The sequence below is a fragment of the Mus caroli genome, unplaced genomic scaffold (assembly GCF_978045245.1).
Source record: "Mus caroli unplaced genomic scaffold, Mus_caroli_1 scaffold_8, whole genome shotgun sequence".
Taxonomy (NCBI): domain Eukaryota; kingdom Metazoa; phylum Chordata; class Mammalia; order Rodentia; family Muridae; genus Mus; species Mus caroli.
In genome coordinates, this window is record NW_028227263.1 from 62,341,013 (window position 1) to 62,361,462 (window position 20,450).

Below are 20,450 nucleotides of genomic sequence, written 5' to 3' on the forward strand. Positions count from 1 at the left end.
TCAATTAACACATCATTAATATTAAAAGAGCACAAGGTGAGGTGGGGGGAAATGGCTCAGTTGGTAAAGTACTTGTTATACAAGCATAAGAGCCTGTGTTCAGATTTCTACTACTGCCCATGTAAAAAGCCAGGCAGTGATACCGCCAGCACTAGGAAGACAGAGACTGGGGGATCACTGGGTTTCACTTCTGGCAGCTTGCCTGAGTCAGTGAGCATAACTGGGTCTCACTGCCAGCAGTTTGCCTGAGTCAGTGAGCATCACTGGGTCTCACTGACAGCGGTTTGCCTGAGTTAGTGAGCATCATTGGGTCTCACTGCTGGATGTTTGCCTGAGTCAGTGAGCATCACTGGGTCTCACTGCCAGTGGTTTGCCTGAGTCAGTGAGCATCACTGGGTCTCACTGCCAGCAGTTTGCCTGAGTCAGTGAGCATCACTGGGTCTCACTGCTGGATGCTTGCCTGAGTCAGTGAGCATAACTGGGTCTCACTGCCGAATGCTTGCCTGAGTCAGTGAGCTCTATGTGCAGTGAGAGATTCTGCTTCAAAAACTAAGGTTGCAAACAATTGAAGAAGACACCCAACCATGTCAAACTCTGGTTTCTACATACATATACATACATGTACAAACACATTTTCACCACACACACACACACACACCACTACCACACGCCACAACATACCACCATACCATCACCACCACCACCACTATACCATTACCACCACCACATACCACCACCACACACCACCACCACTACCAACACCACATACCTTTTCAGTCCTAAGACTTTCGTGTGAGTTCCAGTTACTTTAATGTCTCCATTCATGCTGCTGCTTTGTCTTCCAGAAAGTCAGTCTTCATGGACCCCAGATGCAGAGTGCAGCAATGGCTGCACTGTCTTACTGGCTCTGAGGGTAATTTCTTCCCAAACAATGTGATCACCAATATTCCTTTTCCCTTATTTTAGAATCAAATTCAGATTGCTCCATAGGGTGGGTGACTCTTGATGTGTGGACATCTTAGCTGTATTTGGTACTAGACATTGGCTCAGGTCATCTTCCAGAAGAATCCTAGAATCTTTGCCTGCTCCCACATCAGTTAAAAGAAACCACTGGCAGGTTTGGGAAGCAGCAGTTACCTTTCTGGTGATGATGCCCACAGATCACATGGGTATGCAAGATAGGTATTTTGAGGTACCATGACCATCTGTGGTACCATGACCAATAGTGGCCCAGTCATTCTGGTAGTTAGCACCTATTTGAGCAGCTATTTGGAACTGTTTGACTGCAAAACCATCTGGGTCTTCCTCTTAGCCCCTTGTAAGCCATTGTTACTAAAATGTACTCATAGGGAGGAGTTAGAGAGCAGAACAGAGCAGTGGGGAATAGAAAAGGGGGGAGGGATCGTTCCATCCTGGGGTGATTGCTCCATAGGATGGACATGCATTAACCAACACAACATTTGTGCAAATGTCTTTGCCTTGTATCCCTTATCTGTCTGAAGACAGGAATGGATCTTCAAAATTACCCCCCTTTCTGTCTTATCTCCTTGGGAGAACTTTTATTTTCTGCAAGTTGGGTCACAATTGGCCACTTTGTTTTCCTGAAATAAACTTCAGTGGTTATCATTTTGCTATGCCAGGTATTGCCCTTCATTTGCCACATCCCTCCTGCTCTGAGCTGGAAGTGACTGGCCCAAAGGAGCAGGGGACCTTCCGAGGTTTGCAAATGATGGTCAAGATCAATTTACTCTGATGTTTTTCTTTGCTCACAGGCATTGACTGTTGGCTTTAAAGTGCTGAAACTAATGTTGCATGGAGCATAGCAGGCGATAAATGTTAAGTCTCCAGAATCCTAGACATTTAATATCTACTGGGTTAATCAAAGTGAAAGTAACTTCTTCACATAGAATTTCTCAGTGTGTGTGTAATGGGCATTGGCAGTTTAATAAAGGAGATCGATGCTCAGCTTTTCCTAACACGTCTCCCCTGGAGCCCTTTATCCTGGGAACGTGTAAGGGATGATGTCTCTGGAGAACTTGCTTGAGAATGTTGTGACCCACTCGTTCACTGTACTATAGACAGCCCTGACCTCCAGCTTTGGAACTCATCAGAAGCTGCACGTTTCAGCCGCTATTTTAGAAACACATGTATCTTATCAGAAGCAGGTTGTAAGGAGCTTGTCGGGGTGTCTCTAGCAATGCTACATCAAAGTCACGAACCCAGTAATGGCCCCAGTGAGTGATGTTCCCATATACTTCCCGTGTGTGCACTCAAGACCATGATAGTCCTGAAGCCTTGTGAACATAACGGAGGGGCTGATTTTAGATTTTGTCAGTATTAGCAGATTTCAAGAGTTTTGAGTGGAATGGCTCAAATGTGTTGTTTAGCCTATGGGATATCTGTCATATGACTTCCTAGTTTCTATAGGAAAGAACAGTGATAACCCTCAGAACAGGGGCAGTAGTGGCCTCAGTGGCCATTCCTAATTTACTCTCAGGAGCTCGATGCACACTTTATCCCAATTGTCCCACTGAAGCCTATCTTTATAGACTTCAGTGTCCCATAACCCCCCAGAAAGGACTGAACACAGGAGAAGATTCCAAAGAACAGTGAGCAGTCTCTGCGAAGCTGCTCCAGGGACTGTCTTTTCTTTCTTTTTTTTCTTGTTTTCCTTTCTTTCTTTTTGCTTTTCTTCCTTTTCTTTCTTTCTTTCTTTCTTTCTTTCTTTCTTTCTTTCTTTCTTTCTTTCTTTCTTTCTTTTCTCTTTTTTCAGTTTCTTCTCTTCTTCTCTCCCACCTTCCCCTCCCCTTCCTCCTCCTTCTTCCTCACTCTCCTCCTCCTCTTTGTAATGCAAACACCAAAGCTCTCTTCCTTTGGATACATCAGAGAAACTCTCAGGAAAGAAGGACCAAACATGAAGCATACATTAGAGATGTTCACATTCTTGAGTAACTCCTTAGCAAAGCTGTGCTCACAGGGAGAAAGGACATTATAAACATAAAGAATCTTACAAACCAGACAGCCTCCCTTTTCCTGTGGAGGAGCAAATGCTAAATCATGCTTGAAAATCTGAGTCATTTTAGTTCCGAAGCAACAGCCATTGAGCTTAAGGGTGTAGCAGGAAAGGCCTTTCCTCCTCTAGTCCAGGTCAGCGGAATGCTCTCTGTATGTGAGGTAAAAAGAGAGGAGCTGTGCTCTGGAGACAGAGCCAAATAGGGTACTGTGCTCAAGGGCTAAGAACCAGGTCCATAAAGGCTGAGACAGGGGCAAGGGCCAGGCACAGCTCACAAAAGGCTTTTGGTCTAACTGGAAAGGGCAGAATCTGTTGCCTTTGCAGAGTTAGGGTGACAGCGGGTGGATAACATCTACCCACTTTTCCCACTGACGGGGCAGGCAGGGCAGTGGGCTCAAGCCCTCGAACCTCACGAAGGTAAGCCTCCTTTTCCCCGTCATCTTCCTGGTCAGTGGCGTCCTGTGTTTCTGGTGCAGTTCTTGTGTCTGTGCTTCACACAGTTTGCTCTCTGCTTTCTGAGATTACTGGTCTACCTCCTGCACCTCCAGCTTCACCATCTGGGTTTGTCTTGATCAGTACAGGGCGTTGACAGCCAAGAAAGGGCAAAGACAGGGTGGATTGATTTGAAATCAAGGATGTTAAAAGAGATTCCAGAAATGTCTGGCTTATTAGAAACAATGTAGAATAGAAAAAGAATATTATTCCCATCTGTTGCCCAACATTCTCTTTCTTTACATTAGTATTTGTTCCTGGAAAACAATGTCTAGAGATACCTGGGTGCCACAGCCTGCAGCACCCTTATGAAGCCTAATGGGAGATTCTCAATGCCCCAGAATTCATGGGGTCTTGCAGTGAGGGCTTCTGAAGCTACTGAGGGTGGGTGACTAGGCTAGTATGGGAGCAGAGGGGGAGGTCAGTGGGCACTGCTTCAATTACTTTTGAGACTTAGCTTCATCCAGGGCACTATGGTTGGTGCCAATTGTAGTTGTCTCTCAGGCTTTCTTTCACTTCTACCTAGATAGCCTACCTGCCTCCAGGTGACAGGGAGAACCGAGTTCCTTTACTGCTGCAAAGCGGCGCTCATGGTTCTAACCACTGCTCAGAGGTGGAAGACTGGAAAGCCCAGACAGCCCAGGGCTGGCCCAGTTAAGTGACTGGCAGTAAGCGAAGTGTCAACCCCTCCAGGTCCTTGGGTTGCCTCCCAGGTGGGCTTTCTCGGTTTCTTTCTCGTGACTGGTTTCTTTTTCTGTCATTAATAAAATTTTTTGTCTCTGTTGATTTCCAGAGATGGCGTCAGACATACCAGGATCTGTGGCCTTGCCTGTTGCCCCCATGGCGGCCACCGGACAGGTGAGAATGGCAGGGGCCATGCCTGCCCGCGGAGGAAAGCGTCGATCCGGGTAAGCAGACTCAGCATTTCCAGGAATTGGACTTAGTTACAGTTGAGCAATGCTCTTGACCTGTTAGAAAAGTATTGTTTTCCCCTCCTCCAGGAGAGTAAAAGCTCAGCAGTTTGCATCCTGTTTAGATTTTGCAAGATTCCTAAATATGCACATGATTTGCTTCTAAGTGCTCTGGGTCCTGGCACCCAGCTGGGGATTTCTGTTTGCTTGCCCTTGTAGTTACTATGCCTGCCATGGGATCCCGCTGGGCCGCGCTTGTGCTAGCTCTCTGAAGGGAGGAGTCCACTCTAAACTGCCTGAACATTCTAGCCTCATTTGGCAGATCCAGCCCCTGGGACTGTAAATGATCTAACTGGGGCCCTCCAACCTTTTCTCCAATGCTCATCTTTCCTAGGAATATGCAAGAATTCTTTTTAACAGGACTCAGCACCTGAAGGCCAGCCAGATGTGTTCAATGTTGCTCAGACAATAAAGTGAATAAGTATTGTCAACTCTACTGGATCTGATAGGTCACAGACCAGTTTTGAGCAGATGAAACCAACACTGGCACCTTCTTGTGATGAATGATACCAGCATCTATACTTAGAACCCCAAATCAAACCAACCAAAGTCCTTCAGGAAAACATAACTGGTATTTTCCAGCTCAGTTTATTACTCAACTCTGTTTCCCATTGATGCTTTTTTTCATTTTCAGTGTAGTTAATAAACAAGCTATCTCATGAGATTGCTCAGTTTCTGATCACACACTCTGCCCATGATTGCACCTATCCAGTGAGAACAGATCACACCTTCTATAGCCCCAAGACTGCAGGCTGGACCCATATTGATATGGTCCAGCATGTTAATCCCAAGAATCTCTTCCAAACCTGCTGATTCTTAAAAAGGCACAAAGGCAAGGAGACAGGTGCACACCAGGTTCTGGAATGGAGTGAGGACAGGGTGCAACAGTATGATAATGCCATCCTATGGTAAGGACTGCTGTGCCCACTGGTGTCTTTGGAAAGGAGCCTGAAAGGTGCATGGTTACCGTGATGATTCCGAGGGCTGAGGATCTGAGCTTGGTGGTGAGGCCAGCCTCCCTGGGTCTTGTGCACTCTCCAAGGAAGCAGTTCTCTGTCTGCTGTGCCTGGGTCTCCTCAGTGGGTGCCACAAAAAACCACCTGATAAAGGCCACAGCTTGCCTCTGGGCTGCCTGAACAGCTACCTTCTATCTAAGCCATTGTTCTTGCTAACTGTGGACAAATCCTGCAGTCTGGATTGCTAAAAGAATTTGTATAGTGTTAAAACATCTACTTTTCAATTTAAAAATCCAAATTATTCCAAATGTTACTCCCTTAACTAACATTCTTTAGAGAAAAACCCCATTGTTCATCCTTGTCGGTTTCTAGAAGACTAGGCTCTGTAATGAATACTCTAGGTTGGTTCAAGTCCAGGCAGAAATGCTTTGCCCCACCCCATGCTGAAGACCCATGTGCCCTCCCTGTGCTGGGGTGAGTTCATCTGTGAGCCTGTGCTTTCTCATGGTTTGGGCTGGTGTACATGCAGTTTTCCATCTTGGCCTGCAGTACAGATCTTGCTTTCTGGACTGCTTAAGAAAATTTGATCTAGGACTGAGTTCCATATCTGAAGAATTCCCCACAGCTGTCCTGTCTTGTAGTTTTAGTTCCTTTTCCATTGCTGTGATACACCGTGACCAAGGCAACTTAAGGATCCATCAGCTCCACAGTGAGAAAGCATGGCAGCAGGCAGGCATTGTAAGGAGTGCAGCAGAGAGCTCGCATCTTAAACTACAGACAAAAGCATAGTGTCCCTTGAAACCTCAAAGCTGCTCCAGTGACACATGGCCATACCTCCTAAGTCTACTCAAAAAAGGCTACCAACTGGAGACCAAGTATTCAAATGTACGAGACTGTGGGGAACATGGCATCTCATTCAAACCAACACACATATATAGAGAGAGAACAGATAGAGACAGAGATTGAGACAGACCATACCATGCCCTCCATGGCACTAGAAGCTAATGTAGGCCCTGGGCAGGCTGGCACTTAGGCTTGGGTTCAGTTCCACATACAGCTGAAGAAGAGGAAACAAGCTATCAAGAAGGAAACAGACATGAAAGTAGGTGTGCAGTGGCCTCCAACACCCTGAAGGTGGGACTGAGGCTCTCTGGAGGCAGGCCAATGAATTGGACCTTCAGCAGGAAGCCTTTGTTATCTTTCTTGGAGTCTTATGCTGCTTGCCCTTTCCTACTGTCAGATGGTGGGAATCAGACACCACGACTTAAAAAGACTTATCCAGGGTCTAAGAAGGGAACTGCTTCTTTTGCAGACCTGTTTCCATAGTAAGTCTTGGGGCTTTCTTACATCTGGCAGGGTTTTTTTTGTTTCTGTTTGTTTGTTTGTTTTGTTTTGTTTTTGTTTTTTGTTTTTTGTTTTTATATCTTTTCATGAAAACCCAGTATTGGCATCAAAAGGCTGATAGCTCCATCAGGGCCTTGTACTATGGCTGGCATTGACTGTTGTTTGCTGTCACTGTCACCAGCATGGTGTCTCCAACTGTTCCTTCTGTTAAGATTTTGAGACATGCTTGAAGAGACTCAGAGGGATGTGGAAGAAGAGAGGGTATGAAAAGCCAGCACTGGCGTGCCCTGGCCTGTTCCTTTCCAGGTCTCCCTCTCTCACCTGATAGTGAAGTGTTCCAAGGGCTCAGACAGTCACCCATTCCTCTCCAGTGCTTCACAGCCTCATAGAACTGGCCACACTGACCTCTTGAGGACTTTGGATCCTTCTGGACATGTGCCTGACCTAGTGCTGTGAGTCCTTCCTGGCTGGGCTTTCTTCCCACTTCACTGTCAGGACTTCACAGTGAGCCTCTCAGCAGGGTGCTGCTCTCCTCCTGGCTGCCTGGACACAGGGTGAAGGTTCAGAAGTTTTAGATTCTTTGCAAAGTAGCTCCACATGTGTGGGAGAAATGAGCTGAAACAAGTCACCTGACATACATTCTTGTTGTGACCTCCCTAAGCTCAGCAAGAGAGGGAGACTCCCACCCAGCAAACGGGCAAAAGCAGTGCTTTTAACCTCACTGAGGAAGTGGCCATTAGTTAAGGGAGATGATGAAGCTAGCCATCAGGGTGGAGGGTGGAGGGTGAAGGAAGGGTGGAGGCTGCATACAGCGATGGGCAGGAACATATCAGTTCCTGCCACTGCCTTGTATCCAGGGTTGAGCTTCTAAAACACTATCACTAAGGGAAAATCCCAGCCCTTGATAGACAGAGTCAGGAGACTCTGGAGGTCAAGACCAGCCTGGGCTAAATAGTGTGGACCCTGCTTTAAAAATTAAAGAACAAGAGAAATAAAGAGGTGTGAGCGAAAGAAAGAGAGGAAAGGCAGGGATGACTCTGTAAGTGGGTCTTCCTGGAGTGGGAATATTTTCAGACATGTTGCTACTGCTATGTTCTGGGGACCTGTGGCCAGGATCAGGTCTGCTCCTGCGTAGCCAGTGTTGGGCAACTGTACTAGAATGACCTTTCTCTTTGCTGGAGAAGCGAATTCTCTGTGCAAACTCACATTTGATGCTGCACTGTCATTCTTAAACAGCACTGCTAGGGAGACTCTCCTCACTTCTTTCTCACTTAAATTATGCTGGGAAATGCCTGTCCGAACTTCTTGTTCAGACTGCCCAACAGGAAGTAGGGTCAACTGTGTTTTCAGCTCACTGTCTGGAGACTCACTTGTTCACTGTGCTGAGGTTCGTTTTGTTTTTGTTTTTGATTTTTAGAGTGAATACAATAGGGCTTAAAGTCACATTTTGATTTATTTTATTATCCAGATGTTTCATAATAAGAGAGAAACATAAAAAACAAAGGATGATTTACTATACTTCTCATACCAGAAGTAATAAGCTCAGCTTATTGTAGTCATATTTAATGTTGGACATGGTGGCAGGGACCTGAACGTAACACCAGGGCAAGTGTTTTGAAGTTTTTTTTTTTTTTTTCATGTGTGTGTGGTTTTTTTTTTAGCAGTCTGTGTGTGTCTGTGTGTGTCTGTGTGTGTCTGTGTGTGTGTGTGTGTGTGTGTGTGTGTGTGGCATTGCTGAGGGGCTAGTGAAACTGAGTGGCTCTAAATACTCACGTGCGGCTTCTGATTTATCTCCTAGGCTGGACCCACTTTATTTGCCTTTCAAACTATTAACAGGATTGCTGTCTAAGTGTGAGTTCACACTCACACAAGTGGCAGGGGTAGTTTCTCTCTATACTGTATGTATGTGATTGCATACATCCTCGTGGGTGGGAAGGTACTGTTTCTCTCCATTCTACATGTGTATGATTGTATACACACTTACAGTTTCTCTCCGTGTTACACAGTATGATTGCACACGTTCTCAGGTAGGAACCATAGTTTCTTGGTCTTTAATTTTTCATATACAAGTTATGACTCTAGTTTTCCAATGGACTCCAGTAGACTCAGGATCTAGACCACCCTTTTCTTTCACCTGATGCTGGCCTGATCCGAAGCTCGCCTAGCAGGGCTGGAACCCTTTATTACACCACTGACTTCTTCCTATATCTATTCTGTAGGGTATTGAGTAAAGAAAACTCTGTCAAAATGAGGATGACAAACTATCCTGATTTGCTTGTGACTGTTTCAGCATCAAAGTCCTGGAGTCCAAGAATACCTGCCCTTGGTCACTCCAAGCATCTCATTGATCTTTAGGCCTGGATTGAGGGCCATCTAGTCAGTTATGTTTTGTAGCAGTTTGATTATTTATTATAATCCCATCAAAGGCCCTTGAGATGGCTCAGTGGTATGGGCACTTGCTGCCATGCCTAATGACCTAAGTAACATAACCATATCCACAGGTAGAAGGAGAAAGCCTAATCTCTCACATGTCCTCTACCTCCACAGGCAAGCACAAGAGTGTAAGAGCTTGCTCTCTCTCGCGCGCGCACGCTCTCTCTTTGTTAATGTTATAGAAACTGTGATATCAAATTGAACTGAATGGGATTTTAAAGATAACTGTGTATATTACACCTATTTATGGTTTCGATGAATCCATGCACAAATCATTTGGGATTTTGAAAACGTAGGTATTTTATGAAGGCAGAAAAGGTGATCTTTCCCTTTACAAGCACTAGGTGGCAGTGTGGCTCTGCAAAAATACAACTGACCTCAGTTAAACATTTTTAGTGGTTATTTTCCACATGCAATTTCCAGGAAGGTGAGATGATAGCTTAGTAATTATACAGGATATTAATGAGATTTCTTTATTTAGAATTCCCACATTCAGCTCCATTTGTCCTGTAGACAGCTCTGGCCCAGGGCTGAACTTCCAAAGCCGTGCTGTGGAGAGTGATAGACGGTCATCTCCTGGGGGACATGCATGTGGTCTTCTGCCTTTTCCCTTCTTCCTGTCCATCTCCTTTCCTCTTTGTACAGAGGAATTTCTTTCATCACAACTGCCAATTTTGTTGTGAGGACAGTTGTCTTTTGAGGACCAAGGATCTAAGTGGGTGAGGGATCCCATCAGGGAATTCTGGACATGTCAACTCAGGCTGCATTGAATACAATCCAGAGCAAAGACATGCAAAAGCTGTCCTCATTCCCTTCATTTTGCCGTATCTGATCCTAGTTCCTAGGTCCCTCAAGTTACTGCATAGCCACACATCTCACTGGGGCTCATCTTGGGGTATGTGTACAAGGATGCTCTTTATGTGTAACATGACTGCCTCCTGGTGGCCTGGGTGCCCCATGCATTTCCTGGGTCACTTATTCAATCCCTTAGAGGCTAGGAAATGAAGTTCACCCTCCCTATGGCCACACCAGAAGGTGTGGCCTCTGTAACTGTGGTCTTCTGGCACATACTTCATTCTTTGCTTGTTTATTGTTTGAGCCGAATCTCACTGTGTATTCTCCATTCTCATAATAAACTGCTAAAACATGGAATTCCTCAGACCTCCAGGCAGGCAGCCAGCCTCTCTCCTGCTTGGATCATGAGACTACATCTCACCAAATCCTTCAGGCCTACTAAAAACAAGCAGGGTAATATAGGGTCTGCAAATGGATGCCACACTCAAGAGCCATGCTGACTGCTGGTGCCTCATTTCCTACCGCAAAAACTCTGGGTACACTTGATCATGGTTATGTTCCCCTCTGCCCTAACATCTTCCAACCTGTGTGTGCTGACATCAGAAGCACGTGGGCTTTTAAGAAGGATCATTTGGAGTGTTAGTTAAGAAAGAATTCACCACAACATTGATGTTAACAAGGGGAGGCCCAGCAGAGAAGAATCGAAGAATCTGAAGAGTAATTCTGTGAGCTTCAACGAGCAGACAACCAGTTTCAGTGATTTTGGTATCAAAGGCCCATTTCCTCCTCAACAGCCTGTTTGATCCTGGGTGTAACAGACTGGTTTTCTTGAAGGACCTTTGCCCTGAGGTTGGTAGAGACTCACCAAGTCACAAGCAGTATTCTCTGACAGCCTCACTGTCCCCCGATATTATGTCATCGCCCTTTGAACTTACTGTCTTCCAAATCCCTTGAGCAATATACCATAAAAGTAAGAAATTAAGTGCTGATATAGAATACATAATGTGGATGGACCCACATACTCCAGGGATGATGGCAGACAAGAAACATTGATGCCTTCACACAATGTGGCCTGAGTCATCCATTGGTGACCTGAGAAGCGTCAAAGGGGTACAAGTTGACACTTGAGTATTCCCATTTCTGACCAGAGAACTAATAGTGAGTGTACTGGAGACCTTTTGTTTGTAATTTTTTTCTCTTGAGACTCTGCGGATACTGTTTAGCCCAGTAGGTAGGAAGCCTTGCACAGCGATGTGATGGGGTAAAGCTTCTCCTGCATTCACAGCTCATGTAACCAATTAGAGTCTTCTGAGAGTTATAACTAGTTCTTACCTGTGGCTTTGACTTTTCAGAATGGACTTCGATGACGAAGATGGGGAAGGTCCCAGTAAATTCTCAAGGTGAGTTTATTTTACCTTTCTTAAGCCAGTAGCCAGCAGTCACATGACTGTCATGAACAGGCACTTAGTGCCTTTTGTCACTGAGCAAGCTATTGCCTGATCTCTGGCCCTCTTGTGTATGTCTTGTTTAATGCAAGTATTTGGCTAGGTGGCAGGCAACTTAGTAATCCTGAAGTGTCCCAAGCCTGGCCTTGTGGTACATGCTTGAAATCTCAGCACTTGCGAGTATGAGGCAGAAAGATGGCAAATTCAAGACAAACCTAAGGTATAGAACAAGATTTTGTCTCAAAATAACCCATAGCAAATGGGAGGAGGTAAATAATTAGTTCTTAATCCTGTTTGCTTTTAAGTTAAACAGTAACTACTAACGTTAATGGACTCACTCCTTTTAAAAAAAAATCCTAGGGTTCAAGTATAGAGAGAATTATCAACATGAATCCTGTTTTTGGTTTGTTTGTTTGTTTTTTACTATGGAAAATAAGGAGAAACACAGGAAATATGGAGCGTGTCTGGGTTGGTTTCAAGATCCTGACAATCAAGCTACTACCTTGTAACAGCATCTTTGGCTGGCTCTGTGGCACTGCCCTGGGTGCAGCCGACCTTTAAGGAAGGCTCCTGGGTCAACGGTGCTGGTGGTATAAGATAGAACCATGGCTTCTGATTCTTCCAGTTTGTTCTGTTGGGGCATTTTGGGACACATGGACGTGTGCTGAAGGAAGGTATCACTCCTCCATTCTTACAATACTTTTCATCTGTACCATCTCCCTACAGCAGGGCTTGCCTTGATACCCTCATTCCTGAGAACTCCTTCTTGGTTATTGTTAACCTTAGAAGCTTGCTTCCTGTGATAGCTGCTTGCCTACTGTATTCATACTCCATTTGGACTGACAGTCTTGGATGTTTGAAGCAATTTTGAGAAGTGTGATGTCCCCACAGCACATTAGGCTAGCTGTCTACTTTTCTGCATGAAGGTCCTTTTGGTTCTTTGTAACCATAACCAAAATGATAGCTGTGAATTAAGCAGAGTTCTCTACAAATGCAGGAGGAATGAATGTCTTGTCCTGCCCAAGGATTTCCAGCCTTCAAGACCATAGTAAATATTTCCTCATCCCATAAACTTTTCCCCCCTGAGACCAGGCTCATCCATTTCCCAGCTTCATCCTCATCTGAAGAATGAGAGATGTGGTAAGAACACATTTTAACACATTAATGACCTTGGAATTCCTATCAAAACAAGATGTGAGCTTCACCAACAATTGATTATCAAAACAATTATCTCTTCCTATGCAGATATGACCCATCTTCTTGGATGTCCAGGTTTCTAAAGATGTATCTTAGTAGCAAGGAGTGCTCTGTTCCTGGAAATCTCTCAATCTCTCTCTCTCTCTCTCTCTCTCTCTCTCTCTCTCTCTCTCTCTCTCTCTCTCAGCTTTTTCCATGCCACACAGCCTCGCTGTAGAAGGAAGAATGACATTGAGTCCTCTATGTCAAAGTTCCTCTTGAGATTATATACCATAGCATTTTAACCTCAGGAAATGGTGATGCTTGGTCTCAGAGCATAAAGAGGAAGAGAAACATGGAGTGACATTTGCTTGACATTGCAGGTCAATGTCAGTGATGAAACAATAGTCGGGATATACAGAGACCCGACTGTGAGGAGGCAGTGACCCCAACACTGTGTATGTAACACTCTGAGCCTTCTAGTGAGTCACATGTTACACAGTCAAGTTCAAACCTTTGCTTCTATCAACCACATCCTTTCCTCTGTGCCTTAAAAATAAGAGAGAGATGGAATGTGCTTCCAACATGTGCTGTTACTTACAGAGCTGAGTTCATGGGACCCCAGAGGCACTGACCTCATTATAATAGGGTATTTGAAATAATCCATGGCTGAGGAACCTGTGGGCACATCTGAGTTGCTCAGAGTTGGGGAGACAACCAAGTACACGCCCTACCTTCCACTTCACCATCCAGGGTCTCCTGCCAGCCCTGGTAAGGTACATTCTAAGGCCTCTCCCATTTCCTGCTCCCATGCCTCCAGTTAGTCCATCACAGTTCTATCCAGCAAGGCCTTGGAGAATGTAAAGACTGTGATGCAAGCCAGGTCTATCCTTATTAGTTGATTCATAATCTTATCAGATGCAGGACTATGATCTCTGTTCCCTAGTCTGAGTCTAGTGATCATTCCCAGCTTTTCTCAAGGATGGTCCTAAACCCATATGTTCTGCTTAACATTATACTTAATACCTTGACCTTGGATTTGGGAAATATGGTCCAAGTCATAGCAGCTGACTCATGCTTCTTTCATTATGGCCCCATCGAAGCAAACCTCAAGTGGGATAGGGGGTAGACAGGAAGCCATATTGTGCTGCCTGATCTCATGTGGACACTATTAGGGAGCTGGGTGTTAATGTGGGTGCCCAACGGGGACAGTGGCAAAGAGCCCCGGAGGTGGTAGCAATGGGTGACATGAGCTTCAAAAGAAGAGGTCTCTTTGCTCAAGAGGTTCAGGAATGGAAATACAAAGCTTGGGTTCCTTTCCCAGCACGGCCTAAGGAAGCAGCCTTCACTTGCTGGCACTTGGCTTGACTTCTGTTCCCTCTTGACTTCCATTATCAACTCACAGGCACTAACAACACACATGGATGAGCTCTGACTCTAGAAGACTCTGATCACACCCCAGAACAAAACACAGAGCTCCCTAATGGACCCCAGGACCTAGTGGCATCCTCACAGGGTCAGCACCCTGACAGCACACCCAGTCTACAAGCCTGCACTCAGAGTGAGGCCCAAGTATCTCACAGCATCGGGCAGCCCAAGGTGGCTTCCCACTTTAATGACCCAGCATGTTCCTGTGTTACAGGTGACACCACTAGGAAGTGGCATTTCAAGAGTTTGGACAGCTGACAGTCCTAAGCTTTCATCAAAAGTCAATTACACATCAGACTCTCTATGGGCCTTATATACTTGCAGGACCAGATCTACTTCAGACCCCTTCCGTGTGTGTCAAGGGAGGCAATGAGAGGCACTCAGGCTTAGTACATGACTGCATGGCTCCTCTCACTCAGTCCTGCCTTCAGTGTCTTAGGTTCTGGGGTTCCTGCATGTATCCATTGAGACTTCTATTTGGGGGGTCCTCCTCAACACATACCTTCATACCATCCTGTATAATCTTAGCCTCTAGGTCACAGGAGAATGGCACCATGATTGTGCCAGCACCTCCTGGAAGTCATGAGGAAAGTTTTTGAAGTGCTCCCATTTCATAAATGTAAGTCAGAATGGCTCACACACACACACACACACACACACACACACACACACACGCGCGCGCGTGCGCGCCACTGCTATAAGTAAAGTCACACAGCTAGCTACACCTCCTTCTTTGCCCTTGATGCCTCCAGTTGTCCCCCCTGGGGAAAGGCTGTAGTCTTCTTGCTCCAGCAGAATTAGGATGCCTCCTGCATCCCAGCTGTCCTTTGCTGCAGAGTCCTAACCCTGTTCCTACATATGCAGAGGCGGATTTCCTTACTGATGCTGCCTGGCTCCTAGCAATTATGGATGCTCATAGACACCACATTTACAGGCCTAACAGATTGAGCCTATTGTCCCCTACCCTGGGAGGAGAAGATGAACTTGGCCTAGTAAATAGGGTTTTAAGGGTGTGCCTTTCTCTTCTCACAAGATGGCATCGCCTTACTTCTGTATCCTTGAAGGCTTTAAAATGAAATCTTACACATCAGTGCATACCATTTGCTTCTCAGATCTTGTTGCCAGGCAACTGGAAGTTCTCAACTCTTTAACTCACTGCTAGTAGCTCAGGCTTATTTCATAGAAAATCTAAGATTATTGTATTGCTTCCTGCACTGGTCGGTGAGTGTGATTTCCAGCTTTTAGATATTGCTGTAATCATTTCTTCCTTTACGTTAGTCTACACATTTAATTTATCTATGGATTCATCAGAGAACTTCACAAAGACCCCTCCCAATGTTTATAGGAAATTTAGTCCATAGCAATATGGCATTGTTGATAACCACAGACACTATTTGAAAGCTGTAGTCTTATCTCTGTAGGTTTGGGATCGCTACTGAAGGACTTTAATGGGTTACACTTGCCTTTAGAAACCTGCCAGTCTGACTACAATATAAGATCTGTGATGGAGGAAAAGAAAGATGAGAGAAGGCTTAGCCACATGGTGCAGTGGTAATAGCTGCTGTTGGCAGGGCACGGGCATGGAGAAGGGAGAAGAATCAAGAGTTTTTTTTTTTGCAAGAGTTTGGCAGACAGAAGCTTGTGGTGAAGGAGCTATTCAGTTTGTGCTGGACGAGAGATAAGTCAGAGTAGACATTGTGTTCTTATGATTCAGAGGGGTGTTGAATGACAGAATATGGACTGGAGAGAGGGGAGAAGGGGACCCAGAGAGAAGTGTGTGGGGCTGTGAGACATCCCAAGGTCAGAGTGAGACTCCAGATGGGGTGGGCAGGTTCTCCTTTTGGGTGCCTGTTTCACATGACCCTACAGGAACATGCATGGAGGTGTGAAGGGAGCTCTGGGTCCTGCCTGAATCATCATCTGCTCAGAAGTGCCTGTACTGCTTGTCTGGTCTCTCCTTACGTCATCAGCCCATGCACTTTCAGAGTATCACCTTCTCTGAGTGGTCCCACGAAGTGTGAGCTGGCAAGGTGGCGTTACACACCTCTGGAAGCTCTCCCTGCTTTAGGCCTTCTGGACAAATGTCCAACTGAAGAACGTGGTCTGCACCATATGACCTGCTTTGTGGTTGTGGAAGGCGAGGAAAGGGCCTCAGGTATCTCCATGGCAAGACTCCTGCCTGTGCTGAAGAGCTAGCAGTCCTCTGTTCAAATTCCCACTTGTATCATTTTCCCTGGCTTGTAGATGCCCCACTCCAACCTCTTCTTATCTGGTTGACCCTCCCTCCCAACCCCTACTCAAGAAGCTCCGTCCACTTCCCCCTGGGGGAGATAGATTTTCCTGACCCTGGGAAGTCTTTCCTACGTATAAGAACAGAACATTGCCGCTTCACTGACATCTGTCCAGTTAATCCCCTGTGGGTGGGGTTGGCCTCAGGAGTCCGCTTGCTGGTCTTCCTCCTCTCTCCGACATGGCTCATCTACCTCTGTCAGCCACATCAGGGCCCATTGGCCCATTCGATTTCTCACTGTGGTCTGGCCTGCTCCCCAGCTTCCCAAATTCCTCAGTTTCCTCTTGCACCAGGTCTGCCCTTCCTACAGAGATGTCTCTTCCTTGCTCAATGCTTCTTCCTAATCCTAGATCTTCCTTTGACCCTCGAGATAAACCCTCTCCCCAAAGCACACCTCCTTTTTCTGCTGTCACATAGGTCTAACTCTACCCACTGTTGCTAACCCCTTCTAGCCCCTCCTCTTCCATGTCTTTTTCTCACCTGCCTTTTACCTTCTAAGGCCTTTCTGAACATGTGATCACATCCCACCTCTGGGTTCTGCTATGCACAGTGGAGTTTTACATCCCTACATAATGCCCCTGCTGCTTGAAGACCATGTTAGGCTTCCTTGTTTTCTTTGGCATTCCCTACCCATTGTGGGGCTGGCTCAGGACTCCTTGAATGGAAATTCTGTTCCAGAAGGTTCACACCAGTCCACCACAGGGAATACTGTTTCTACAGAGGGTCTCTCAGCGCACACACAGCATGCTCATTGTCACACCTATGAGCCTGATTGTCATGTTGTCCCACTTCCCAAAGTGTAAGGCTGATGAATACATGCAGTGTGTGGAGCAGCCTTGCCTGGGGATCTTCTTTTCTTATTGTTGGTGTCACTTTCCTCCCAGAGAAGCCAGAAAGCCCTCCTTTCTGCAGCAACAGCAGCAGCAGCATGGGGTATGTTTTTAGACTCTGTTTCATCCCAGGGAACAGCAAGTGTGTTGGATGAGGTTGGCTGTTACTCTCTTTTGAGCTTAAAGGTAATAAATAATTCGAGGCAGAAATATTCTCCCAGCCCTTCTGTTGGTTTTCCATTTTAAGAATCCTAGAAATGGAATTGGGTAATTCCTTGGAGTATTTTTTTTAATTGGTTATTTGTCAATAAGCCAGGATCACACCTGTTCTGTTACTATGCTACACTATTGGTGTAGAAGAAAGGCATGTTCACTTTATATAAAGTGAATCTGCGTCATCAGTGGTCTCCTTAGTAACACAAAGAATAGTAAGGCTTGTGATGGGTTAGATACTGCAAGCCCACTGTCAGCTGAGGGTATTGCTAAAGACAAAGGCATTTGATACAGCCCCAGCCAAGCATCTCAGCCTAGCTTGGACGGCCTTTAGCCAGATGAGAACACTCATATCAGTTTGTCTCTAGCTAAGCATTCAACACATCCCTACTTTATAGTGGTGTGCTAAGGATTCATAAGATATATTGAATGCTGTATTGAAGGTAAAAGTCACATGGCTGTGCGGGTATTCCTCATCTTGGGTGCTTTATGTATTTTGAGGTACAGTGTTCACTTGAATGGATTATCACCATCCAAGAATTGAAGGAGTATAAGTTGGAGGCTATCTTATAGTGAGTGTTTCATGTCATGAGGGAAATAAACCACATGGATAAGAAGTCTGTAGCTACATTTGTAAATGTGTATCCATACATTCATGTTTAAGATCATGCTTGTACACAGAAAGCCTGCTAAAACGTTTTAATCTTCCATGCTCCCTGGTCTTAATTCTGCATGTTCCAGAAAAGTCCATAGGTATGTGTGTAATTTCAGAAGGACCTATACATATTTAGAGAAGGAGGCACAGAGGTCCATACTTCCCACACAAAGACACGAGTTACAGATGTGTCAGGGATTCAGTCCACAACTACTCAAAACACTGAGCCATTATGAGTTAGGTCCAGGAATTTGTCTATCTGATGTTAACAGTGTATTCTTTTATCCCAATGTCTGCTGACCGACCCCTGGTCTGATCCTTCTCTTTTTCCCTCCCCCTGACCTCTTGCTTTCTGGGAAGAGAGAACCACAGTGAGATTGAGCGGCGCAGGCGGAACAAGATGACTCAATATATTACGGAACTTTCTGACATGGTTCCCACCTGCAGTGCACTGGCTAGGAAGCCAGACAAGCTGACCATCCTGCGCATGGCGGTCTCGCACATGAAGTCCATGAGGGGCACTGGCAACAAATCGACTGACGGCGCATACAAGCCTTCCTTCCTCACTGAGCAGGTACCCCAGTGTTGGTGTTGTGGCCAGTGGAAATTGGAGGGATCCTTAAGGTCACAAGCGTGAGATAAATTATGTAGGAACATGGAGTTGGGGAAGAGGTGAAGGCAAGAAATTTGGCTTCCATTCTTCAGAAGGAGGTACTCTTCAAGAGTGGCAGATCTGTCTATTGTCCGCTCCTTTAGCTTCCATAAACCTCAGTGAGGAGTAGTTTAAAACACAATGTGATGAGCATGCTGATTCAGGAAGATGACAGTGACACCATAATCCTTATGTAAGGGTAGTGAGATAGCCATGCCTTTGGAGTCACAGTAGCAGTGACAGTGTTGTCTGCAGGGTCATCACAACCAGAACTGGCAGGCACTCATGGTCCTGGTCCAAGTCACATCTTTCTGTGCTGTTCATTTACTTTAGCTGACAAGCCACTGCTTTTCATCACTGTTGGACAGGTGAAGAAATCAAAGCTTATAGAATTTCACCCATGCTAACTGGGGAGAAGAAAAGCATGAGATAGCAACACATCATCAGTAAATGGGTTTATGTGAGCCTGAGTCTTCTGAATCCTTGTCTTTCACTTGGTGATCTCAGTGACCATCGGCTGGTACTTAAAGCTTTAGATGACTTGTCTAGTTAAACATAGGGCTTTGACTTTCTGGTTTCCATGGCTTTCCTAAGATTAATGAGCTGATGGATCTGGTGGAAAGAGGTGAAATTACATGGTTGTCAGAGGTGTTAATTTGAAAGTACCAAGTATCTCATGTGTGGAATCTTGAGTAATGGAGTGTTTAACAAGGCAGAATGTGAGGCCAGAATGAAATTGAGAGGAAGGGACTGGGTTGTACCAGGGGCTGTGCTCAGGACAGGGGCTGTGAGGGAATCACAGACTGAGCACAGAAGAGCTCAGCATGGGGACTTTTAAAAGAGGCACAGTGTATGCAGGGGAGAGTGGAGGAGGCACAGGGCTCATTAGCTGTGCAGTGCAGAGCATCTGTCCATGTTCGACAGCAGGTGTAGAAGAACAAGGAACAGAAGCCAGCGCCATAGCCCTCTGTCCTGCACAGGTGCCTGGACAGGTGCCTTACCCACTCTGATACCCTTGAAATCCTCCCAGGGGTCACTTCGTTCTTCATGCTGAGGGTTTCAGGAAGAAGGTAGTGGCCATGTTTGGTCTTAGATAGGGAGCATGGTAGCCAAGGTATGGCTTTCTACCCTCATTCCATCTCTGTAAAACTGAAAAGCATGCTCGCCCCCAGCCCAGTCAATGTGTGAGGAAGGCATCCCTGAATAGGCTGCTTATCATGGGGACGTTTCTATAATGAAGATTGATGGTGAGGTCTGACCTGCTGGGAATATAAGTACTACTAACACTAGGGTCAGTGCCTCACATGTTTTCCCTGAATTTATTTAATCCTCACAAAGGACTCTAAGCGACTACAGGAAGATTGCAGAGAGAAGGCAGTGACACATTTATGTGCCCCATCCATGCTTCTTTTCTCTTGGTCACATGTACATTTACAGAGCCCTACCATGTGACAAACCCTTACTTAGCCCTGCACACCAGAAGCTCACTTAACACCCCCAAAATTTCACTGAAAGCAAGCCTTGGAGTATCAGAAGCCAACACCAGTAAATACCATGCCAGAGTTGTAAAGCTCAGAGGAAGGGCATGGGTGGGGTCTTTTTTACTCCCAAACCCAAACTGATTCACTGGAGAAATGAGAAAAGGCCAGTTATACACAATGTGCTCTCAGACGATGAGCCTCAGGAGAGAGTGTGGGAAGAGATAAGTGAAGGCGATTTTGTCCTGCTAGACCTTTGCAAACAGGGTAAAAACACAT

General features: G+C 45.7%; 1 protein-coding gene across 7 annotated transcripts in view; it reads left to right on the top strand.

The window, feature by feature from the left end:
- The window catches only part of Arnt2 (aryl hydrocarbon receptor nuclear translocator 2), a 157,474-nt gene that overhangs the window by 39,543 nt on the left and 97,481 nt on the right, over positions 1-20,450 (top strand). For 5 of the 7 annotated variants that reach the window (XM_029479467.2, XM_029479470.2, XM_021167418.3 and 2 more), the window contains 3 exons: positions 4,299-4,413; positions 11,357-11,404; positions 18,402-18,615. In XM_029479467.2, the coding sequence (XP_029335327.1) occupies positions 4,301-4,413; positions 11,357-11,404; positions 18,402-18,615 (375 nt within the window). In that variant the 5' untranslated portion in view covers positions 4,299-4,300. The remainder of the gene's footprint in view (positions 1-4,298; positions 4,414-11,356; positions 11,405-18,401; positions 18,616-20,450) is intronic. The other 2 variants (XM_029479466.2, XM_085841584.1) reach the window with 1 other exon arrangement.